The sequence below is a fragment of the Oryctolagus cuniculus genome, chromosome 8, assembly GCF_964237555.1.
Source record: "Oryctolagus cuniculus chromosome 8, mOryCun1.1, whole genome shotgun sequence".
NCBI lineage: Eukaryota > Metazoa > Chordata > Mammalia > Lagomorpha > Leporidae > Oryctolagus > Oryctolagus cuniculus.
In genome coordinates this window covers 20,085,610-20,111,904 of record NC_091439.1, presented here as the reverse complement: position 1 = coordinate 20,111,904, position 26,295 = coordinate 20,085,610, and the positions used below count along the sequence as shown (strand labels likewise).

Below are 26,295 nucleotides of genomic sequence, written 5' to 3'. Positions count from 1 at the left end.
TAAAATGGGAAATGAAATCATATTAGTCTATTTTTTTTTTTTTTTTTTTTTTTTACAGGCAGAGTGGACAGTGAGAGAGAGAGACAGAGAGAAAGGTCTTCCTTTGCCGTTGGTTCACCCTCCAATGGCCGCCGCGGCCGGTGCGCTGCGGCCGGCGCACCGCGCTGATCCGATCGCAGGAGCCAGGATCCAGGTGCTTTTCCTGGTCTCCCATGGGGTGCAGGGCCCAGGCACCTGGGCCATCCTCCACTGCACTCCCTGGCCACAGCAGAGGGCTGGCCTGGAAGAGGGGCAACCGGGACAGAATCCAGCGCCCCGACCGGGACTAGAACCCGGAGTGCCGGCGCCGCTAGGCGGAGGATTAGCCTAGTGAGCTGCGGCGCCGGCCCATATTAGTCTATTTTGTTTTATTAATTTTTAATATAAAAATTTGCTATTTCTAAAAATTCTGTAAAATTAACCCTTACCACTAAAGTTAATATGTAGTACTTATGTTTGTTGTATGATTGCTTTTAACAAAATATGAAAAATTCTTTGCCTTTATTAAGGACAAAGTCAATCTAAAATATTTTCAAGTCACAAGGCAATAGGTCACTTACTTCTTATTTATTAAATTAGTTATAAGGAGTTCTGAAGAAGTTAATGTGTTTTCTAAATTGTTTTCCTTGTATCAAAGGAATTATTTGCTTTTCTAAAAAGACTCACTTAATATTTGTTGATTTAATAATTTTTCAAACTATTTATGTTTTAGGAATGGTCCTAAGAGACCTTTCTCTGTCTCTCTTTCTCACTGTCTAACTCTGCCTGTCAAATTAAAAATAAATAAATAAATAATGGTCCTAAGAAAAACAATCCTTAGAGAGTAGAGAAGGAAAAATTGAACCTCTCCAATCATAAACAAGTTTTCTTTCTTTGTCTTGGTAGTACCATCTGATCTTTGAGATATATGTATGTGTAGGTAGATAGATAAATACTTTTTTTTGAAAGACACAGACTAAGAGACAGATAGACACAGGGAGATCCTATCCACTGGTTCACTCCCTAAATGCCCACAACAACCAGGGAAGTCAGGATCCAGGTATTCACTCAATTTGGGTCCCCTGCTGCCTCCCAAGGTGTGCATTAGCAGAAAACAGGAATCAGGAGTGGAGCTGAGATTCGAGCCCGGGCACTCTGATATGGCATAAGGGCATCCCAGTCATCAAGCAAAACATCTGCCCTCATATCTGTATTTTTAATGGACGTGCATTTATTCACATACCCCTTAAACGACCTTATATTCTTCCTTAATTTATAATTGAATACCTAAATGCAGTATCTTTTTGCTTATGTATTTCATATCAGTCAATGTTTCCCTGAAAATGTTTTCACAGCTATTTGCTGATATTAAAAAATGCGTTTTTCTCTCATAAGTCTAGGAAGTGTATTTAACCTAGGGCTTGCTTATATCATTGTGATTTGCTGTAAGTATTATTAGATTATGCACAAATATTGAAGTTGACCTGTTTTTCCCATTCCTTATCTTTGTTTACTAAATAAACCACTTTGTTTAACTTTAGTGTATTTAAATACTCTCTATATAATTTTTTGGCTGAAAATAAAAACCACTCTCTTCCTACCATGGCCTAGTATGTATATTTCAGCTCCAGGCTATTAAAACAGATTACTTCAAGCCTTGCAAATCAATAATAAACCACTGGTATCAGACAGCACTTCAGTTTCCTGAAAAGATATACACAGATACTTATCAAAAGTATGTGGTGAGCCTGGTGCTAAATATAAGAATAAATATGGCTTTTCATGCCTGCAATTTTCTGAAGTCCATGAGTTCTTTGAATGGCAGGCAGCAAGATAATACTTCCCCTACATACTGTAAAGTGCATTCCTCATCGGATTAAAATGTAGGACTTTGCATTCTCTACCTCAAAATCACATTCCCGTCTTCAACATTTGATTATTTCATTGGCCAATTAAATGAGAAGATAGTTCTAACCTCTCTGTCCGCTGTCATGGCTATATCTTCAGTTCAAGTAGCACATTGGAAATGCCCAAGTGATTTTTACATTGATTGTCTTCTTTGAGTAACCTTAACAGAGAGTTAAGAATTTCCTAAGGAATTTTCATTTAGCTCTCCCTCCTCCTACATAATCACATAAATCCCATGAGAGGATCTTTCATTGTTCTGCTCCGGTTTTTGGTGGCATATTGCTTTTTATGTATGCTACGTCTAAAAATCTAGGAAGAACTGTCTCTTCCTTCATGTTTAATGATTTCATTATTATAAACCTTTGCTTAATTCACAACAATATTTGTGAAACTTTGATAAAATTTTGAGCAGAAGGAAATACAAAGGAGTGCAATAATAATGGGAAGAGGAAATAAAAGTGGCTGGGAGAGAAGTCCTGCAGGGCTCTTCCCGTGCTCAGCGGTGCAGCTCCTGCGAATCTCTTCCCACCACGGCACCACGGATGGCACCAAGTCTCCCATTTGAGAGGCCACAGGAGTTGACACACATCAGGGCTTGTCTTTTCTCAGCCAGTCCATTTGCCAACACGACACTGCTGTAAAGCCTTCATTCACTTTTGTGTTAAGATAACTGAAATAACTGGGACAGTTAAGTTAAGCTCACGTAGATGTTACAAGAACTAAGATGTCAGCTTGATTTTATTCCCTCCCTGTAGAACTTGAGAAACTTAAGTGACACTTGCAGAACTGCCTCAGGTCCTGAGCTACTGAATGCTGATGAAGTTCATTTCTTCATATAGGAGCCATTTAGTGGAGCGTTGTAACATCATAGTTCACATAATCTGACCTCCAGTCGCAGACAGTACCTGCTTCGCTACTTCTAAGTGTGCATTCATGACGTTACTCAATCTTTCTATGCTTCCATTTCCTTCTCCAGAAAATAAGGATAATATTGAAATATGAGGGTACTTTAGAAAGTTCACAGAAAATATAATCCAAAGGTAAGTTTGTTCTACTGCAAAAACATTGAAATCCATGCATATGAGGGGTCTTGAAAAAATGTTTATGGAAAGTACATATTATGAAAACATTATGCCTGGATTTCAGAATGTTTTGCATGACAATAGACTGAGTTTTTAACTCCAGTTTTCAGAACTTTTTGAAGTAGTCTCATGGTGTTTTGCTCTAGAGTTGTTATAGAATTAAAATAACCTTTGCAAGTCACTTGGTACAGTGTCTGGACATAGTGAGGGCTCAGTACAATCCCTTGCATGACCAGGCTCCCACTGGAGGTGAGCCCTGCGGACACACACAGTCTGGTGCAGCACTGTTCTGGTTCCCAATGTATGTACCTCGTGTGTTGTGTGCAACAAGGTCATTGCCAATGTTTTACCCTTTCGCAGTTCATTCTAGAAATGTATACTTTTCAAAATGTAAGGCCCGACAAATATTAAAACTGTAGGTTGTCATAGAACAGTTTAGTGGCATTATAACATTTTTAATGGTCTTTTCTATTCACTTTTTATTCCCATGAATATTCTTACAGTTTTCGTTAAACCTTTGTTAATTTATTTTCATTGAGTCTAAAGCTCAGAATAAGACTGTTGCTTTCTCTAAATGTCGCCAACATTTCTGTAAATTTTGCGTCTTCAAAAAAGTGTTAGTGCTAGGATTTAGGTTTTGAGAACAGTTTATGCTTTTTGTAGGCTTGTTATTTTGTTACTTTATTACTTCAAACAGATTTTATTGAAGTGTTTTGTCTTTTAGAGATGTTTTGGAAAACTGGGCATTGGAATACCACAGATATTACTAACATCTGACACAGACTGAGCCAGATAGTCCCTAGTGTTCAAATTACCTTTTATTATGAGGAGTATTTAAAAAGTTTGTGGAAAATTCATATTATGAAAAAACTATTTCAATAATTATTTGCACTGAAATAAACTTCTGTTTTAATTCCAACTTTCTACAGACTCTTTGAAGTCCCTTATATTTTTAATTGCTCAGGTGTGTGTGTGTATATATATATATATATATATAAATTTCTATATCAGCTGACCACAGCCTGGACAAAGTCAAGGTACAAGTCAGTCCAACATCTCACATGCCTAAGGTATTAAGTGTCACAGTTCAAGCTGGTAGGAAGCCCAGGGAGAAAATAGAAATATGGACAGAATAAATATAATTCCTCTTGGCAAATATAAATTTTTTTTTTGACAGGCAGAGTGGATAGTGAGAGAGAGAGACAGAGAGAAAAGTCTTCCTTTTTGCCTTTGGTTCACCCTCCAACGGCCACCACGGCTGGCACACTGCAGCCGGCGCACTGCACTGATCCGAAGCCAGGAGCCAGGTGCTTCTCCTGGTCTCCCATGGGGTGCAGGGCCCAAGGACTTGGGCCATCCTCCACTGCACTCCCGGGCCACAGCAGAGAGCTGGCCTGGAAGAGGGGCAACCGGGAAAGAATCCAGCACCCCGACCGGGACTAGAACCTGGTGTGCCGGCACCGCTAGGTAGAGGATTAGCCTATTGAGCCGCGGTGCTGGCCTAAATTTAAATTTGATTTAAATAAATAATGTACACAGGTAAATAAAAAGCATGAGTAATACTTTTTAAGTATAAGCTGAATATGTATATACAGTTCCCCCATAGGCAAAAGATATCAAAAGAACATTAGTGGATGCAATAAGAAAGTGCTATGGAGCTGGGAATTCTAGAAAGTAACCACTTCCAATGCCTTTGCTCTGAGCAGACTTAGCTAAAACATAATGTGACCTATTTATTCTGTTTATGTTTAAAGAGAGTGGGGAAGGGAATTGCTGAGGAAAGCTATTGTGACTCTCTGTCTGCATTTGCTACCTTCAGAAAGAGTGTAGAATCCTAAACACAGGACCTGGGGTAATTGCTATACGCCAGGGATTATGTATCCCACGAGACATTTCCCAGAAACTCTGAATTGCTGTTAGCTTCTAGCAGATCTGCAACCTTGTTAGGAGCAGGACAGATCTGTCAGATGACAGTGATGGTGGTGAGCTTACTTCCCACCAGCACTTGGAGATTAGATATACTTTCTTGGAGAACTGGAACCTTGAGGAAATATGATTAAGCAGAAGAAGAGATCAATTCAGACTCGGAGTTCAACCAATTGGAGTAAATTAAAGACACACCCAGAAGAACAATCCAATCTGGAAACACAGTAGAAATTTTAAAAGAAAGAGGAGAGGAGCAGGTGTTTGGTACAATAGTTAAGCCACTGCATGGGACACCCACACCCCATGTTGGACTGCCTCTGTTCAAGTCCTGTTTCTGCTCACTATGCCAGCTTCTTGCTAATGTGCATCCCGAGAAGAAGCAGGCTCCAGTAGTTGGATCCGTGTCATCCATATGGGACAATCTGATTGGGTTCCTGGCTCTCAGGTTCCTGGCCCCAGCCATTGGCAGGTATTCAGGGAATAAATCAGCAAGTGAGAGATCTCTCTCCCCTCCCCCTGTGTGTGCGTGTGTCTACTTCTCAAATAAACTAAATAGCTTTTTTAAAATATGTATTTATTTATTTGAAAGCCAGAGTCACAGTGAGGCAGAGACCAAGAAAGAGAGAGAGAGAGAGAGAGGTCTTCCATCTGCTGGTTCATTCCCAATTGGCCACAATGGCCAGAGCTGAAGCCAGGAGCCAGGAGCTTCCTCTGGGTCTTCCCATGTGATTGAAGCAGCCCAAGGACTTGGATCATCTTCCACTATTTTCCTAGGCCATTAGCAGAGAGCTGGATTAGAAGTGGAACAGCCAGGACTTGAACCCGCACCCATAAGGGATGTGGGTGCTGCAGTGGCATTACTCTGTCACAGTGCTAGCCTGGCTATGTTTTTTAAAGGGTGCAAAATAGTACTAAAAGTGATGAGGTCCTCAGTATATTGTGATTGGTTTCATACTCCGAGAACAGTGAACATAAGGAAAACTAAAAGAGTGAATAACAAAATGACACAAGACATTTTATGTCTCTCAAACTTAAGTGTGGGGGGGGGGATGTTAAATTCTGGATAGACTACCAGATGATTCCAAGTATTATTTGACTTCTGACTTTTACTTCTTTGGTAGACCTTGACCAAAAGCAAGTGGCCTAACAAACTTCTCATGCTCGTTCTGGTGAGTTTTCTAACACCAAATAGAGGTTGTTTATTTTTTTCCCCACACCAACCAGTTTTCCTTCATTATCCCATGTCCAGCAACAAACAGACCCCAAGGGTTAAGAGTTCAGTTCCACAGGATGGCCTCCACTTACGATGTCAGCCATAAGTGGGATATCCAAGCTACTCATGCTTCTGTTCTTTCCCATGAACCCCCACTCCAGCTTGGTAATTCACCAAGATGACTCAACACAGGGAAACACTTTCATTACTATCACTGGTTTATTACAAAGAATGCAACTCAGGAACAGCTAAGTAGGTCCCTAGTGCAAGATTTGAGATGGTGATGCGTGGATCTCTCATACCTCCTCTGCATGTTCCACCGTTTTGTAACCTCATTTTAGGCAGTTTTATGAAGGTCTTATTGCATAGATGTGATTGATTAAATCGCTGCCCATTGGTGCTTGAACATGACCTTCAACCATTCCCCCCCTCTTGGGAGCAGAGGTGACAAAGAATCCAATTTTCTATAGTGGTATGATTGATTCCTATAGTATCAGGTCCCGTCGTCCTGAAGCTATCTAGGTGCTCACTAGCTGTTAGCTCATTAGCATAAATTCAGATGAGGTTGGAAGGGACTCTTTATGAAGAAAAAGGACACTCCTACCACTCAGTAGATTTTAAGAGTTTTAGGAGCTCCACTAGGAACTGGAGACAAAGAGAAAATACATCATTTGTTACAGCCAGAACCAAGTCATGCAGCCCTTTCCATAAGCTAGCTCAGAATCCTAGTGACTCCCGAGACCAAATTAGACTTTTAGAACTATTTAAAAGCAACAGGTTTTTATCTTTTCCAGGAGCTGTGAAGATATCAATTCTGTACGTTGTTTCAGAATTTCTTAACACAGCAAAATAATAACCAGTTTAATGAGCTTTAAATGCAAAGATCACACTCCGGTTAGTAAAAATGCTTTCTCAACATTTAGTTTTATCTTCTCTGCCTTTTTAATGTCCATGTGATTAATATAGAAGTTTTGTTCTTGATTGAATTCACATATACAATTGTCACATGACCATATTTTGACCATATTTTTAACAGATGATCTCCTTCCTCTTCTCCCCTTGCATCCTCCTCCTTGATTCTAAAGGACACTTTCAACTTGATCCTGAACAGTGTTAGTTCTTCTTTCAATACTGTCAGCCTAGATAAAGAGCTTGGTATGACAGAACTTTCCTTGGGTACCTGTATATCCTTGTGAATTTATTTATTTATTTATTTTAAAGATTTATTTATATATTTCAAAGGCAGAGTTACAGAGAGGCAGAGAAGAGAGAGAGAGGGAGAGAGGTCTTCCATCTGCTGGTTCACTTCCTAGATGAACACAGTGGCTGGAGCTGCAACAATCAAAAACCATGAGCTTCTTCCAGGTCTCCCACATGGGTGCAGGGGCCCAAGGAATTTGGGCCATCTTCTACTGCTTTCCCAGGCCGTAGCAGAGAGCTGGATCAGAAGTGGAGCAGCCAGGACTCGAACCGGCACTGCAGGCGGTGGCTTTACCTGTTATGCTACAGTACCACCCCCTTCTTGTGAATTTATAGATGAACTTTACTACCCTCTCTTTCAGGTGCTCATGGGAGGGCATGGCCAAGAAGGATTAAGTCATGAATGCTATAAACTGGGAAAGCAAGTGAATGCATTACCTACCAGAGCCACCAGGAAGGAGCTTGGCTGTGCAACACATTTGTGTTAGCTGGAGAGACCTATATTGGACTCCAGTCTATAGATTAGGAATAAAAACAAGAGTGTTGTTTCAAGCCATAAAATTTGTGGTTTGAAATTTATAGCAATAGTAAAAAAAAAAAAAGTGAATACAATCTTGTTTTGTGTCTGAAAAACTTATTTTATTTCTGATTAGCCAAAGTTTCCAGTATAAGAGAAGGTTTGTACATAGAAGGATCCATGTTAGTCTCCAAGTTTTATGATGTATAGACAGGTGAATGACAGGAGATAGGAACACCTGCCATATTATCAATCAATCTACGTTATGGAGGGATGAAAATCCCACCTCTCCCACCTGCTATGCTGTGGTTGTGATTTGTCCTCCAAATGTTCATAGGCTGGAGACTTGTTCCCCAGCGTGGTCATGTTGAGGGGGATGGTACCTTTAAGAGCTAGACTTAGCAGTAGGTCATTAGGTCACGGTGGCTCTACTCTCACGAATAATGTCTTGAGGAAGTAAACAGGTTTCTTGGGACTGGATCATTTCCAGCAGAGTGAGTTATTATATGCCAGGCTAGCACCTCTCCTGAATTCCTCTTCTGCCATCTGGATGCTGACCACCATGACACCCTCACCAGAGCCAAGTAGATATTGGCTCCATGTTCTTCAGTCTCCAGAAATGTAAGGGAAATTAACCTCTCTTCGTTATAAAATACCCAGTCTTGAGTATTTCATGATAGCAACAGGAAAAAAAAAAAAAACCAACACCACTGTGTTATTATAATTTCTTCAGTATTATAAGACCAAATGTTTTACTAAAGGCCTTCATTCAGATGAATTAGAAGATAATCTTACTACTTGCAGAAACTGCCTAATTTTTTTAATGTAGTTTGGCTTTCAATAAACAAACATTTTCTTTTCCTTATCAAGGTTTAGAGTGGAGAAACCTCAGGTACCAATATCTGAATTAATCTCTGTGTCAAAAGTTACCCAGAATATTTATTTATTCTAATACTTGTTCATTGGCCATGCATATTTCAAATCATATAGTACTTTTAATGCCTTCTCAAAAATCAGCATGATAGGTCAGCACCGCAGCTCACTTGGCTAATCCTCCGCCTGTGGCATCAGCACCCCGGGTTCTGGTCAGAGTTGGGGCGCCAGACTCTGTCCCAGTTGCTCCTCTTCCAGTCCAGCTCTCTGCTGTGGCCCGGGAAGGCAGTGCAGGATGGCCCAAGTCCTTGGGCCCTGCAACTGCATGGGAGACCAGGAGGAAGTATCTGGCTCCTGGCTTCGGATCAGCACGGTGCCAGCCGTAGCGGCCATTTGGGGGGTGAACCAACGGAAGGAAGACCTTTCTCTCTGTCTCTCTCTCTCTCTCACTGTCTAACTCCACCTGTCAAATAAAAAAAAAATCAGCATGATAAAGAAATATGGTGGTGCTGAAACACTTGAAAACTAGACTTTGCTATGAATGTATGTTCAAGCACCCTGAAGGCCAGGATTTATTCTTAACTGATTGTCTCATACGTACTGCTGAGCACTATGCCCAACATATGGTAGATAGTCAACAAATATTTGCCGAAGAAATGTTAAGTAAAAAAGACTTTTTTGACAATGCAGTGTGTAGTATCTTGAACTTGGCCACACATTAGGTTCATTGCGCTCCCAATACCTGTGGGCCATGTTATGCACTACTGAACTTGAAGTTAGTCACTTACTAAAAAGTCACTAAGAAAAACCGTGTGCAAATGATGAATGGTGCTACCCAGTCTTGTTTCCTAAAACATGCCAGTTAGCAGTTCCTGAAAGAGATTAAAAGAATGGTGGGTGCTGTACCATAGCAGATTAAGCTGCCATTTAGGATACCCCTGTTCCATCTCAGAGTACCTGGGATAGAGTCCCACCTCTGCTTCCAATCCAGCTTCTTGCTAATGCACCTCTAGGCAGCAGGTAATGGCCCAAGTAGGTTCCTTCCACCATGTGGGAGACCCTGGTTGAGTTCCTGGCTCCCAGCTTCTGCCTGGCTGAGACCTGGCTATTGCTGTTATTTGGGGAGTCAACCAGCAGACGGAAGATCTCTCTCTCTGTCTCTCTCTTTCTATCTGTCTCAATCACTCTACTTTTCAAATAAATTGTAAACTATAAGTAAAATAAGATTAAGGCAAACTTAAATCAGTACTCCAGAAAAAAAAATTCACATTAACCATTTTGAAAAGATAAGGACTTAAAAAAATAATATCACAATAAACAATATGCCCCACAATTTCTTTTAAAAGAATAAAAATATTTTACTTACATTGTTTTATGATTACCTCTCTTTTTCAAATAAATAGTTCATATTATTCAAAAAAGAGAGTAGTCTTAGTTAATTGGTTAGAACTTTGATCTGAGCGCATGTATCCCAAGCTGCAGGAGTAGATCTGGTCTTGTTCTTACACTAAAGTCATCAGTACTCTTTGTATTGAGATTTATCTCTTGGCTCTGGACCCAGTGAAATTGCTCCTAAAAGCTGAATGGTAACTGGAATGGTAGATAGTTAGCTGCTTATTAAAAGGGCATGTGGAAGGTTTTATAATTTACTCTGAAACAGATCCACGTGAAGGTTCCATATGTGTAGGGACATTGTTTTCAAACTGTTGGACAATCTGATTGTGAGCAGTTGTTTGTGCCTGGGATAGGAGGGTCCAGAAGTTAATGCCATGTTGAGCGGGCTGAGCACTAGGGTCTCATGGGAGCCTATGATGCTTGGGTGAGGCTCCAGGCAGCAGTACCCAGACAGAAGAAACCTCAGTATCATTGATGAATTATTTCTTGCCCATTTGGCTTCAGTTTAGTTCTAGCAATTCTGTGTGTTCCCAGAAGCACATCATGCACACCAAGTGCTCAGTATGAATAATGCAATACAACGTGTGATATGAATAATTAGGCACATCCCTGCTTTTCACATGGACAAGGATAAACATTTCAGACATCAGCTAACAGTTCTCTAAAGCTTAATGTTAGAGGTCAATGTCTTTTTGAAAGGCGTGGCTTTCTGGACCACGAATCTTCCATTTGCCCTTCTATTAATGTGTTTTTCTCCCTTTTTAGCCAGTTTGGCTCAACTGATCACTGGAGGCACATTCGCCCCAGATGCTCCCTAGAATCAGTTCACTAATTTGACATTTCTGGAAGGAGTGCGTGGTTTTGATTCCATACACTGTGAGCCATGAATGCACACATAATGAAGGGGTAGGATGGGGAGGAGTCCGAAGCACGAGAGTCAGTAACATTGGCACAAGAACTCTGCTGATTCTGCGGAGCCTCTAACGCTGCGTTCTTGGATTTTGAACCAGAGTGAGCAGAAGGGAACCTTTGGAATCGGGGTGCAGAATGAGACCAGGAGCAAAGTCAGAGCTGAGATAACAGGAAGGCAGACAGGAGCCTGGGAGGTCTGATCTGCGGGCCAGTCTGTGCTCCACGCTCTCATGTTCAGGCTCCCGGGCTGGGACTGTGGCCTGGTGAAGACTTGAGTTAAAGCAACCTTAGAAGGCCTGGGGGCCTTAAATGTCTGGTCATGTTTCTGATGGTGTGGCCTCTAACTGACCCTGGTCCAAAGTTAACTCTTCGAACGCCCAATCATACATTTCTCCATATAGATCTTGAAAAATGATCTGGACCTCAAAGATAGGTTTGCATTTGAGAGTTAAATCATGATTTGGCAGCAACATATTTTAATTAAATAGACAACATAACTCTGAAGGCCAGTTCAAATGAAATGTGAGTCTATCAATACTTTGATCTCCTGGCACAGCAGGAGTATATCTGCCCCTCTTACTCTCTGAACACTGTATAAATTTAATAGTTTTGAGAGGCAGTCTAGGATATTTGCATAATACATTAAATATTTTTGTCGGTATAATTATGAAAGTATTTCTCTAAAATGACTTAATTAAGTTCCTGAACCAACCAGAGAACATTGCTTTACATCTGGAAGTTGGGTTAAAAAAAAGGAGATCATATATTAATTAAATATAAAAAATAACTTAAAAATTACAATATTAACCACATTTTAAAAATTGCTTTTTGGTGGCTTTTTCCCCATCATTCACATGTTTCATCCTGTTTCCATATTTGGCACTTTAGTAAATGTCAACAATCTTCCAAATCATTCATGTGCTACCTATATCTCTAAAGTGAACAATTGTCTTTTCTCACTTGTAGTTTTGTTTAAATCTCTTTTCCCATCTGTTTTTCTACATTGCATTAATTCTATGTTTCTCTTCCTGAAAAGCAACCAGCACAGATTTAAGCCATGTTGCTATCCAATTCAAATTGTATTTCTGATGATCTGATTGAAAACTACAAAGACTGACTTTCAACAAAAGCTTCTTATTGTGGAACACAAACATGGTGTGAAGTGGGCACGCGGGACTTAACCTGCACTCAGAGCTTTAGAGGGAAATATATTCAGGAGAGGAATTAATCACAAACTCGATCCCAATCCTGGACTCCTTGTAGAATCCGGTAAAGAGGTTTCAATGTGCAGTGGCTTCTTGACAATCAAATCTTAGTTACACCACATCCCAGCTTCCAACGTCTTATAAGAAAGCCAAGAGATACTTATTTAATGAAGATAGAAGAAAAACAGTAACATCAAGCCAATATTAAAACCATCATAACAAGATAATCCAAAATACAAAAGCTCATTCATAAATCATAGTCATTGGAGTCTCACCCTTATGACTAAAATTACAATTAAGCGTATTGTGATGTGCGAAAAGGTTGACTTTTTGACACAGGAGTAATAATTCATGAACTATCTGGGCTATCTGCAACCACTTTATTATTTACACACTCTCAAAGTTTGGATGTTTCCACGTTGGATGGTATATATCTAAAAGCAAGTTAGGGTAAGCCAGGAAACAAATCAAACAATGTTTATTAAAAGCGAACTTCCATGCCTAAAACTTTTAAATCTCAAATCCATGTGGAATACTAACTACAAACAGTTCTCTGCTCGTAACACATGCTCTTCTATGGGATAATAACACGAGATTTCTTCCATTACCAATGATGACCTTGTGAAGAAGTGGCAGTGTTAGTTGTTATTATTTTTTTTTTTTTTTCTCCTTCTTCCAACACATCAGAAGGCCTCACTTCTCAGAGCTTTCTGCCCTCAGAGATGTGGTGGTATCTGCCAGAATAAAGGAGGTGAGGTACTATGGGCAATTGCAGTATTCAGTGTCTGTGTTGTGATTGTCACCGCTGTGGGTAACTCATCAGACTACAGAGAAAGTGTTCGCCGGCTTGCTACAATACAAACATTAAGTCTCATCTAGATACTTTTACATACTTTGATTTCATGATAGAAATTCCTAGACTACATCTGGGATAAAACATACTGAGACCATATTGAATTTCAACAGGCTGAATTAGTAGAAAATAAAGATAAAATGCCTTTCTATTTAAGAACATGATGATGTTTTAATTGTTATAGCATTTGGCATGTCTAATGTATACAATCCTTGACATTCATATAATAACAAAAGAAAGTTGTTTGGGATTTTTCTTTTATTTCCTAGTGTCCGCTTTCCCCTCTAGTGCTTCTCCCACCCCTACCCCAGCCTTGGCCTGGCCCTCTCCTCTCACTTCATCATCCTCCTATAAAGAAAAACCCTAAGAGGGAAGGGGTGAATGTAAAAATTCCTCATTTCAATATAGATAGACCAAGGCTGCCTGTTACCGTGCAGTGATGAACAGACCACCATCGTTGTGACAACTGAAGTAGATGCCTCCGGGGTAAAACAAAGGTTTACATATTACACAAGCAATTTAACTGTTTTCTAAACATATTGCCAAGACAGTGGGAGTTGGCAGCCCACACTGTGTTTTAGGTTTTGGAGACTTGGATTAGAAGTGACTGTTGATTATGAACCTTTTTATTTGTCTTCCATGAACTACAAGCAACCTAGTAACCCAGGAAAGAATTCCTCCCAGCACTTAAACTTGTCTTCCATAGCCTCCCAAGATTGCATACACAAATCACTTGACAAAAGTGGTGTAAGACTCTTGCGCATAGATAACCACACAAGACAATTGTCTTGTTCTAACCCTTAAAGAGTTCCACAAAGTGAAATGTTTTATAATCCTTTTTTGTGCAGTAGGCAAGGAAGAAAAGAAAGGAGGTTGAGCAAAGATTATCCAGAAGAAAGAAAGAGACTCTTTTGGGGTTCCAGTTGAAACACAATAAAGAACATAATTAACTTCACGATTCTTTGTGTTTTTCATTTGACTGCAGGGAGGAGATGAAAGAGGACTGCTAAGCCTCGCATTCCATCCCAATTACAAGAAAAATGGAAAGCTCTATGTGTCTTATACCACCAACCAAGAACGGTGGGCTATCGGGCCTCATGACCACATTCTCAGGGTTGTGGAATACACAGTATCCAGGTATCACTCGGATGCACTGAAGCATAAGCCTTCTTTCATCTTATTTTCTCATCGTCTCTTCATAAACTGTTTGCTTTGAAGTTACAAATAATTAGCTTTTAAACCATCATTAAACCATAAGCTCCAGCTAGCTGAAAACCCCTTGTGTGTCTTTCAGAGAAATTGAGAAAAATGATGGCTTTGGTGCTTTTCCTCAGTCTTTTAACTTTTCAGGCTACTTCCATAACTTAGAAAAATCACATAAATTTTCAGTAATTTTGATTAGCTCCATTTCCAGTGTATGTTTCATTACTTACCTGCCAGATGCTTGCTTCCTTATTTGTGTCCTGTTTATGATGGAGTAACCTTATGTGTTGGTGTTGCTTCCTCCGCACAATGTAGGAAAAACCCCCATCAAGTTGACTTGCGAACAGCCAGAGTATTTCTAGAAGTTGCAGAACTCCACAGAAAGCACCTGGGAGGACAACTCCTCTTTGGCCCTGATGGCTTTTTATACATCATCCTGGGCGATGGGATGATCACACTGGATGATATGGAAGAAATGGATGGGCTAAGGTAAAGAAGTTTCTCTTAATGGTAAAATGTTTAAGTGCCAGGGAAAGGGGCCTGAGCCAGCGACTCAAGAGCCATCTGGGATTATAATGTCACTGTGGTTAGATGTGTCATCTGTGTCTGCATCTGCGAGATGAAGAATTCACAACTGGGCTGGTGTGATATTTCACTTTCTCATGAAGCGAGTTACGGTTGTGCGGTTCTGTGCTGTGGGGCTGCCTGTGCTATGCCCGAAGCTGAGATGATGAGATGCAGGTGCTGGCCAGCCCATCCATGCTGCCTCTCAGTGCTCTGCATGATGGACTAGCTCCTTGCAGGACATGAAATACATAGACTGACAAAAAATAGAAGAGTTCAAATGCAAAAAAGTGGTATACTGCTAGAGCCACAGTACTCCTCCACCATCAAACTGTCTTGATGCAGTTCTTTCTCTGGAACCCACTGTCTCTGGCTTCATCTCCCTTAGAATTTGAATCATTTTGTGTTAGATAAGGGATGGTCCTTTTATCCACTGGGAAACCTCCCCACATTTAGTTTAGGTGAACTATTTAACCAGAACATAAAGTACTTATACTGTCTTCCAATCTCTCAGTGATTTCACAGGCTCAGTGCTACGGCTAGATGTGGACACAGATATGTGCAACGTGCCGTATGCCATCCCGAGGAGCAACCCACACTTCAACAGTACCAACCAGCCTCCTGAAGTCTTTGCCCACGGGCTCCATGACCCAGGCAGGTGAGAACTCAAACTTGTCGTCGTACCTGCTGTAAAGCCAGGCTGGGATTTGGCACTGGTAAAGAAATGAGAATGTCAGGTCATGGTGCAGCCAAGGGTGACATCCAGATGTGTGCCTCTAAAGCCACACCACCTGGGAGAGTGCTTATCCCTCTTCTATTAATGTGTGAAGCAGATTAGACAAGGAGGACACACACACAAGGAGAAAAGTCAGGTCAGAGCATTGTGAGATTATTTTTCAACATTGTTGGACTGGTATAATGGCAAAAGCTTCAATCTGAACAATTTTGAGATAGTAAACCTTCTGATTTGTTTCCTTAAATCCCTCTCAATTTTAATTTATGTATTGTCTTAGTCATTTTTGTGCTGCTATAACAAAATACCACAGACCAAGGAATTTATGAGCAATAGGTGTTTATTTGGCCCGTGGTTCTGGAAGCAGGAAAATTCAAGGGCATGGCACCGGCATCTGCTCAGCATTTGGTGAGGGCCTTCTCGCTGCATCATCTCATGGCAGAAGGCAAAGAGGCAAGAAAGAGCAAGGAGAGGGGAGACAAGGAAGAGAAGGGGGCTGAGCTTACCCTTTGATCAGGGACCCCCTCCTGAAATGACAACATTAATCCATTCGTGAGGCCAAAGTCCTCATGACTTAGTCACCTCCTAAATGCCCCCCCCCCCTTAACACTGTTGCAGTGGGTATTAAGCTTCCACTACAGGATTTTAGGGACATATTCAAACCCAAGCACTTACATATTAGATGGGGGTGATACCAATGGCCCTGCAGGGATGCTACAATGGTTAAATAAAAATCTGTTGGAAAAGCACAAAATACAGTGCCTGACTCCTCCTATGTTTTAAATAAATTGCAGTTGTTATTATCACAGCTTCACTTAACACAGGATGATGTGGTGTCAATTTGAAGGCATTGAGCTGAATGTTAACTTTTGTTTTTACTTGAAAAAAATTTACAAACACTGAAGGCATTTATAATGATTACTTGCTATATTATAATGAATCATAAGGAGAGGAAAACTGAGAAATATGTAGAGTGAGAAATGTGGGGCACACTTTAAAAATTCTATGAAGTATATTCTAGAAGGTCTACGATGAAAGCTTTATCCAGTCTGTGGTCTATTATTCATACTAGGGGTATCTGGCCACATTCATTCATTTACTAGCTAAGTTATTATTGCCATTTAATGTTTATTGAGTGTTCACTATGTGCAAGGTGAATATTTCTCGAACTTTTTATTTTTATAATCCCTCATGCCCTTCATCTCCCCTCCATCAAAGCCTAAGTCTACAGTTCATTTCCTTTTTGGCATCTCAGCAGATCTTAAAATCTGTGCGACAGGGAATACTTAAGGTGGGTTCAGGATGTGGAGGAAACTGTCACATTCCATTCCTATAGCTCAGAACTCACAGATACCACCACAAAGCAGCACTTTGAAGTTGAGCAGCCTGAGTCACCACAATCCCACTGGAGCTTTCTCGCAACCTTCCTGGGGGTCCTAAAACCTCAGAGCAAAAACACGGGCTGAGGTGCCTCCCAGCCCCTGTGTGTGGCAAGATGCCCGGGCAGGCCTGACCTCCGCTGGCGGCAGAGGGCTGAAGGAAAAGTCAGTATTTATATTCTGCCACCTTCCCGGAGTGTTTTAAGCAGGAGAAGATTTAATAAAGCAGAAAGGAAGCTAAAACATGTATTGGCTGACTGTTATTAAGTGCTTGGCTGCATGGTACTGAATTAAGTATCTTGGGTACCTTGTCTCCTTTTAGGCTTCTCAACAGTGCTCCGAGGTAGCTAGCATCAGTCCCCTGACCCCTGTTTTACTAGAATTTTTTTTTTTTTTTTAAGATTTTGTTTATTTATTTGAGAGGTAGAGTTACAGATAGAGAGAGGGAGAGATTGAGAAAAAGGCCTTCCCTCTACTGGTTCACTCCCCAAATGACCATAACAGCCAGAGCTGAGCTGGTTAGAACCCAGGATAGCCAGGAGCCAGGAGTTTCTTCTGGGTCTCGCACGTGGGTGCAGGGCCCCAAGGACTTGGGCCATCTTCCACTGCTTTCCCAGGCCATAGCAGAGAGCTGGATCAGAAGAGGAGCATCAGGGACTCGAACCGGTGCCCATATGGGATGCCAGTGCTGCAGGCCGAGGCTTAGCCTACCACGCCACAGCACCAGCCCCCACTAGACTGTTTTTAAAGCACCTTCAGGTTCACAACAAAATTAAGCAGAAATGAGCTGCCATTGTGGCACAGTGGGTTAAGCTGTGCAGGCATCCCATAGGAGTGCTGGTTCAAGTCCTGGCTGCTCCAATTCTGATTCATCTCTCTGCTAATGTGCCTGGAAAGCAGCAGATCATGACCCAAGTGCTTGGGTCCCTGCCACCTACATGGGAGACCAGGATGGAGTTCCTGGCGCCTGCCTTCTGCCTGGTCCAGCCCCAGCTGGTGTGGGCATATGGGGAGCGAACTAATGATGGAGATCTTTCTCTCTCCCCTTCCCTCTCTCTAATCCTACCTTCCAAATAAATAAAATAATTTTTTTAAAGAAATCGAGCACAAGATATGGACATTTCTGACACAGCTCCTCCACTCACACATGCAAAGCTCTCCCATCCGCATCACCTCATCGAGTGGCACACTTATAACCTGACACTGACATGTCTCAGTCCCCTGGAGTCCAAGGCTTACGTTTCCATTGCTCTTGATGTTGCACCTGTGGATAGCGACATCTCTCTGCCATCACTGTGTGTCCTGCAGAGAAGGGACAGCTAGTCCTCAGTGGACCAGAGCTCACAACCCCAGCCACTGGCTCTTCTCCAGACTTGCTGTTTTTTGTTGGGAATGAGTCAAACTTCTTTTGGTCATAGCTTCTCCATATTCAAAAGGAAAGTAAGACGGGAGTATTCTTTCACCTGTTGTGGATTAAGTTGCACCTTGGGTCCTATTGTGAGAGTGCCCGACCCCTGCCAGGCATTGTCTTCTGTGAAGCACTGAGTTCAAAGACAATGAAGGAACTAAGTGCTGCAGAACAAGGGACCCATCCTTGGCAGATCAGGCTTATGGTTCCCCCATCACAAATGGAATCATCTGGGGCCAACGGTGTTTGTTTTTAATAATTGCTACACAATTCTAAGGTCTCTTGAGATCTAGCACTCTCTGTTTTTTTGTTTTGTTTTTTTTTTTTTTATTTCTTAATTTACTTAATAGCCCCAATGGTTTTGTTTTGTTTTTAAGTAATTAATGTATTTTGTTGGCCTGAAACAGTGTTTCTCCACAGGATGATTTTTGCCCCCAGGGGACGTTTGGCAACATCTGGAAACATTTTTGGTTTTCCCAACAGGGACAGGGTGGGGTTGGGGTGTGTTGTTTCTGTCACATCATTGGTAGAGGCCAGCTATGCTGCTAAACATCCTAAAATTCACTTGATAGCCCCTGCCAAATTCATCTGGCTTGAAATGACAATAGTTCCAAGGTTGAGAAATCTAAAGATAATGCAAGCCTGTTGTCCACATTTGTGAGAACCTTAAAAATTATGTTGAATGGGGGCAGGTGTTTAATTTAGCAGTTAAGCCACTGGTTAGGACACCCGTGTCTCACATTGGAGTACCTGGGTTCAGTAGCCACCTCCAGCTCCTGCCTCCAGTTTCTTGCTAATGCAGACCCGGGGAGGCAGTGGTGAATGGCCAAGAAACTGGGCTCCTGCCACCCATGTGGGAGACCTGGATTGAGTTTTCAGCTTCCAATCATAGACCAGACCAGTCCCCAGCTGTTACGGGCATTTGGGGAGTGAACCAGCTGATGGGAGCTCACTCTGTCTATCTGTCTGTCTCTCTCTCAAATGAATGCCTTTTTTTTTTTTTTTAAATCTAATTGTTCAACGTCATCCTCCCCCCAGTCCAAACTCAGTTCATGGTTCCTCATTGCCTTAAGCATTCAACAAATTCTGAGCCTTCCTTAATTTCTGGCTTGTATCTGTGTTATAGGAATACAGAAATACACCTGGAAATGGTCCCTGCCTTCATGGAGCTTCCAGTCCGTGACTTAAGTCACAGAGATATTCTGGTCCCTTTATTAGGGGTGGAAAATATATAGACAGAGCCAATCTAAAAGGCCTCAGAGCTTGTGGGGATCAGTTTTATTCCCTGAATCAGAGCACCTTTGTTGTTGTTGTTAGAGCAGCTTGGACTTTAGAATGTAGCAACTCCATGTAAGAAACACAAAACTGATACTACAACTAGTATTAGATGGTATGGTACAGATGTGGGTTGATGAGAACACTGGTCCTACTTTTAATACTTAACCAATGTACCATACAGGTGATAATTCCTTGACAACACACCAACAAATATCTTAGGACAGTGTGCCCATTCATAACAGGAGGAGATACTAAGAGAAACTCAGAAACACACCCCAGAGATCATTAAGCTTCAGCAGAGTAAACAAACACATCAGGATGTTTCCTTCAGTGGTTTCTAGGCGATCCAAACTAAATTGCCCAGAGGATCCTGGCCAGCCCACAGAGGGTTTCTTCCCGTGTCAGGAATCTCCAGTCTGAGACTGGAAGATACCCCTGTGGGAATTAATGGGTGTCCTCCCCTCTCTTGTGCAGATGCGCTGTGGATCGGCATCCCACCGATATAAATATCAATTTAACCATACTTTGTTCAGACTCCAATGGCAAAAACAGATCATCAGCCAGAATACTACAGATAATAAAGGGGAAGGATTATGGTAAGCAGAACATAATTTTTTTGATTTTGCCGTATGTTGGGTTTTGTTTCAGTTCGTTAATTGAAGAGAAAAGGGTTCTGCAAAATGACCATTTGTGAAGCAAGAAAACGCTGTCCCTCACTTTTTCAAGGTCCAGCAACCCTGCAAGCCCTAAGGGTCCCACTGGGTTAATTACCTCTCACCTGGACTCAATAGTTTTTGGTAGGTCAGAAAAAAAAAAAAAAAAAAACACCCACTGGACCTTCCAAAGTGAGCTTATTCTTTGCTCATCTGAGAATCAAGCTGAATAACTTCTATTTTTTTTTTAACATAATAAGGGAGAACTTGTCCTAACATTTTATATAAAGAGGAAAAACAAGTGTTAAAGGTAAGATATTTCTCAATACTAGCCTCAGCAATTAGGAAAATTATAAGTGCTTTAAATAAGAATGTAATGTCTAAAAAGCTGTTTATTTTAGAGAAAGCGAAATCATTGACCTGTAAGAACAAGCCAAGGGGAGATTTAAGCATTATTTTTAATAACATGATTACTCGAATATTTAGAGAGAACATGTGAAAATATAAAGTTGGATAATAATTAAGCCCAAAATACTTAGTATTTTTCAATATTTTAGAATTTATTCCTTTGGAAGGAAGTAATATTTCAAATATTATGGTGATCCAGGGAACACACTAGATTAAGATTATTAAATTGATTGCTGTTTCTATTTACTCATTCAATACAGATATTTATTTAGCACCAGGAATGAAGCAGCTGTGTTAGTTCATGTGGTACTCAGTTATTTTACTATATTTTTTTTCAGGTATTTGTGTGTGTGTGTGTGTGAGGGGGTGCATGTCATAAAAGCCAAACCAGAGAAAAATGCGGTTTGAAAAAAAAATGTAGTAAACCACTGGCTCAATGGAATTTTGACCATATCTGTAGATTAAACTAAACTCTACAGTCACATTAATTGAGGTTCAGCCGAAACTGGTTACAGTATTAACAGTCCTACTTTTATGAGTTTAAAAACACATCCACTGTGCTTACAACATGCCAGACCTTATAGAAGCACTTTCGCCATTTCTTCACAGAGCCGTTCTATGTGAGGGGTGCTATCATGGTCACAATGTACAGACGAAGGCACCGAGGCACAGCACACAACACGCAGTGGCAGGGCCTGCACGAACCCGGGCAGCCGGGCAGCCTGACTCTAGAGCTCATGACCTCAATCATTCACTCCTGCTGCCTCTCAGCGTGCCGCTTATCTACAACTTCTCTTTTCTCCTATTTGTAATATGATATTCGCCATAATCGCAAAGCAGGGGCAGGGGGCTCTAAGGTTACTATCTTTCCACAAAGATCTTGCATAAAATGTTGCCTGTTGATACTGATGTATTTGGTAGGAAATATGTGAAAGTAAATTTCACATTAATTTGCAACTGGCTTTAATTTGCACTGGTTTCCAGTGGAATTATATTCAAATCTTCAATGGTGTGCATGGAAAGATTGAGATGATTGTATACATGACACTCAAAAGAAATTACTAGAATACTTTATGAAATGCACAACTCTATAAGCAAAACTAGCTAAATAGTTTAAATGAATATATTACTTGATGAAGTGAGGGTGTTCTTAAATATACAATAATGTGGTTTGAAAAACCTCTCATGGACTACGCTTTCATTTTCATTAAAGTGTGAACTTTTAAACAGTTTATATAATTTGACAGAGGTCTCTCTTGATGTCTAAGTGTATGCAGAAGCATTTCTACAGCAAGCTCAGTATTTTAAAACTTATTTTTAAAGTATTATGGTTATAAGGTAAATACCTGTGATTTCCAAAACTTCTAAATTCTAATTTACTAGAAAAACCAGATTCTAACTTCATTGAAAACTGGGTGTGTCTTGGCTACTGTAACAACAGCAAGGATTTGCAAGGCAGAAGTTCTCATTTCATTACACTGTTGTTAAAGATCCTTTTACAGTTTGATACTATATAAGCAAAGACTAATGACTGTGACTAAAATATCTGTAGCCAGGACCCATCTCTTACATCAGGGAACACATTTCAGAGTTAAATTCGTAATAATTTTTGCTTGACCTATGCAATATCTCTTGTTTGGCCAATGGAAAAGGTTTCATTTCTCTAATGCTGTGTTTCTTTCCAGAAAGTGAGCCATCACTTTTAGAATTCAAGCCATTCAGTAATGGTCCTTTGGTTGGGGGATTCGTGTACCGAGGCTGCCAGTCTGAAAGACTGTATGGAAGTTACGTGTTTGGAGATCGGAATGGGTAGGTTTCCTGATACCACACCTTGTTCTATCAATTGACATATCCATTGATTGGTTGGAAAATTGTCAGAAAATATCCAAGTGATTGTCTGTCTTTCGGGGGTCAGACCTGGAACATACGTAAATATTATTATATACTTTTCAATCCACTGCATGTAAGGGTTTACTTGGGAAACTTCCGAAGAGTTCCAACTTTGTTAACAGGCTTGATCAAGTTCACGCAGTGGTCTCTGAAGGCAGCAAAGTCTTCAGATGGGCTCTTCCCCTCATCCTCCACGTGCATTTACCTTGACAGTGAATCATTTGAAAACTCGTTTTACATGAACTGTAGAAATACTTGTAAACATTTTTGGAAGGCTGAGATCTTTATTTTCAGCATACTTTTTAGGACTTGAAGCAGCAGATATAATTGACTCTATAGGTAGGAGGCCAAGAAAATTAGATTTAGCCTAAATTTTTGAGGTCACATTCTGGAGAATCAGAAGAAAGTCTGTGAAGAACTCTGAACTAAGAGTCTCCCTTCCTGGCCGGCGCCGTGGCTCACTAGGCTAATCCTCCGCCTAGCGGCACCAGCACACCGGGTTCTAGTCCCGGTCGGGGCACTGGATTCTGTCCCGGTTGCCCCTCTTCCAGGCCAGCTCTCTGCTGTGGCCAGGGAGTGCAGTGGAGGATGGCCCAAGTGCTTGGGCCCTGCACCCCATGGGAGACCTGGAGGAAGCACCTTGCTCCTGCCTTGGGTCAGCGCGGTGTGCCAGCTGCGGCGGCCATTGGAGGGTGAACCAACGGCAAAGGAATACCTTTCTCTCTGTCTCTCTCTCTCACTGTCCACTCTGCCTGTCAAAAAAAAAAAAAAAAAAAAAAAGAGTCTCCCTTCCCAAGTCACTGGCATTTCAGGCACATGGCAGAGCCGAGATGCTTGGCTGCTACCAGGGAGTAGTAGAAAAGTGGACTGACTCCATGGTCTTCCCCTGGCCCTGTCTCTGATTGATAGCACAGCGTGGAGTCTAGTCCTGGAGAGGAAGTATTCTCTGTATGAAGAGCAGGGCTTTTCTCATACTCAGGTACTTTCAGTGACCTCTTCCCAACAGAATGCTCGTCTGTCTCCGCGTATGGGAACTTCACAGCTCTGACGCACATTATGGGTTCTGCTAGTTTCCCCTTTTGAAGCCAGGTCCCTGGCAAGACTGTTTATTGTAAATTTTATGTTAAACATTTTATTGCGGTCTGTAAGAAAAAGCATATTTTCATTGTGGGCTTCTGATTATCTTTTTGTCATAGGAATTTCTTAACTCTCCAGCAAAGCCCCGTGACCAAGCAATGGCAAGAAAAACCACTCTGTCTTGGGACTGGCGGTTCCTGTAGAGGCTACTTTTCGGGTCACATCTTGGGATTCGGAGAAGATGAGTTAGGTACTGTGCAAGCTGTTCTCATTAAGTTCCATTCTTACTCCTGTCTCAAGAGGCTTTGTTCTGTCCTGAAGAATAAGTGTAATAATTTTATTTTACATTGATTAGAAATATAATCTACAGCAAAGATGTCCTAATGGAGGAATTACAGATAGTATGTATTCTTTCCCTGGGGGTCTTTATATCTTATTTCCATGCTAGATATAGCAAATGAATAAAACAGAAGAATAGCAGTCAGGAATAGAGAGAATTTTTGAATATTGAAGTGAATTTTTAAAATGATTATTGATATTTTTGATTATGCATCAGAGTATTATATTTTCATACTAAAACTCTTTCCACTTATCTATGTCTCTTGAAAGAAATAAAAAATTTGTTAGAAACTGAAACTCATCCTCTATTTCCTAATGTTTTTTTGCCCACTGAGGCATGAAATTTGTGCAAAATAATCTGAGTTATCGATCTTTTTCCCAATACAATAGAAATTATCTTCTCATTGAAGACCTATGCATTAACATATAATAATTCCGCAGCATGTTCAGCAAAATGTATGCAGCTTAATAAGCGAAGAGAAGTTGAAATTCACTTGTGATCAGAGTGAATATTTTACTCTGTACTATTTTAAATCACAGGGATAAATGTTGCTTTGACAGTGACTCCCTTTGAAGAACAAGCTTGAAACAAACCATGTCTACTATGCTCCTTAGCCTTGAGATGAATTTCTAGGACTATATACATATATATTCTTGTATATGTTTCCCATGAAAATCAGAATATTTTCTCTAAAAGCCCAGATTTGATTTTCTTACATGAAATTGAGAGTTCAACCAAATAGTTCCATGCCATTCCCTCATGTAAGTGACTCAGGCAAAACTCTGAAACACATAAAACACATTTCAATGCCCAGAATATGAGGGGTCTTGTAAAAGTCCATGGGAAATGTGTATTATGGAAAAACTACACACGGGTTTCAAATTTGCTGCAAATTTCATTTTCCATGAACTTTTGATGTCCCTTTGTATAACTGTTCAAAGAAGAAAGGTCTCATCTGTTCTTCTCCCAGCATTTCACCATGAATTTCCCATGGACATTCTCCTGCCCTTCTCAAAGGAAGCAGAGATGTAGCTTTTCTCCCCTACATCCTGTTAGGTAATTTAAATTTCGCTGGCAAATTCTGATTTTAAAAATAGCTAAAGTGTAGCAGAGTTCCAGGGGAATGTTCAGATGTTGTGCCTGCAGCATTCTGATATTCCCCGACCCTACTACAAATGACCCCTCATCAATCATCGTTCTTAACATCACCACCTCTGGAGAAGATATCCCAGATGCCTGTGTACGTGTAATAGTGTGCTGGAAACAGAACTGGAAAACAGAGCGTATATAATCTTGATTCTCCTAAAGCTACCTTCTTGGATATACTTCCTGATGAAAATAAACGCACTTTTGCTGAATGGCATTTTAATATGGCACTTTCTAGATTTAAGTGAAAACATGGAAGAAAATTAGTAAAATTTTGCACCTTTTGAAACAAAGTATTGAGAGTTTGGCATTTGTAATTTTTTTTTAAGTCATAAAATCAGGATGGATATATTATAAAGATTAAATGAGATTAAACTATATAAAGCAGTTGACAAATTCTAATTCTTTTGCTTATATTCTCCTGCTTTTTAACTTATTTTTTCTATAATGATGTTTTTAGTATAAACCTCTTTTTTAACTTCCTTTTCAGAAGTAGAAAAGTATTTGAGTGTGCTTTTGCGTGTGCTTAATGCATAATAATAAAATGGAATAGAGAAATAGAGACTAAATCAAGGACTGTTTCATAAATGAGAAACAAATATAAACTTTAAAACCTTATAAACATATAATCATAAATACAGTTTCTGATTCCCTAGTCGTGTGATTCATTCTATATGTTAAATTACATGGAAGCAGTGGTAGTAAACAAGGGTGAATCTTCTCTAAACAGTTGGCTCGTCTGCTGTATTTCATCTTCATGAACACAGCCTAGCACAGGAGTTTCGGGGTTATGCCTCTTTCTTTCACCCTCCCTCCCCTCTTCCTCTCTCTTTATCTCCCCTGAGTATTTATTTTAATAGATTTATATACATATATATATATGTTTATTTATTTGAAAGAGTAACAGAGACAGTTATCTTCCCTCTGTTACTTTACTCCCCAAATGCCCACAAGAGCCAGCACTGGAGCAGACCAAAGCCAGGAACCAGGAACTCTGTCCAGGTCTATCCATGGTGGCAGTAATTGAGGTACTTGGCCATCATGGCTACCTTCTAGGCACATTAGCAGGAAGCTAGACTGAAAGCAGAGGCAGGACTCAAACTAGGCATTCTGA

General features: G+C 40.6%; 1 protein-coding gene across 5 annotated transcripts in view; it reads left to right on the top strand.

Moving 5' to 3' along the window:
- The window catches only part of HHIP (hedgehog interacting protein), a 104,009-nt gene that overhangs the window by 53,185 nt on the left and 24,529 nt on the right, over nt 1–26,295 (top strand). For all 5 annotated transcript variants that reach the window (XM_008267399.4, XM_008267400.4, XM_008267401.4 and 2 more), the window contains exons 5-10: nt 14,088–14,239; nt 14,621–14,794; nt 15,384–15,527; nt 20,142–20,263; nt 22,414–22,537; nt 23,815–23,945. In XM_008267399.4, the coding sequence (XP_008265621.1) occupies nt 14,088–14,239; nt 14,621–14,794; nt 15,384–15,527; nt 20,142–20,263; nt 22,414–22,537; nt 23,815–23,945 (847 nt within the window). The remainder of the gene's footprint in view (nt 1–14,087; nt 14,240–14,620; nt 14,795–15,383; nt 15,528–20,141; nt 20,264–22,413; nt 22,538–23,814; nt 23,946–26,295) is intronic.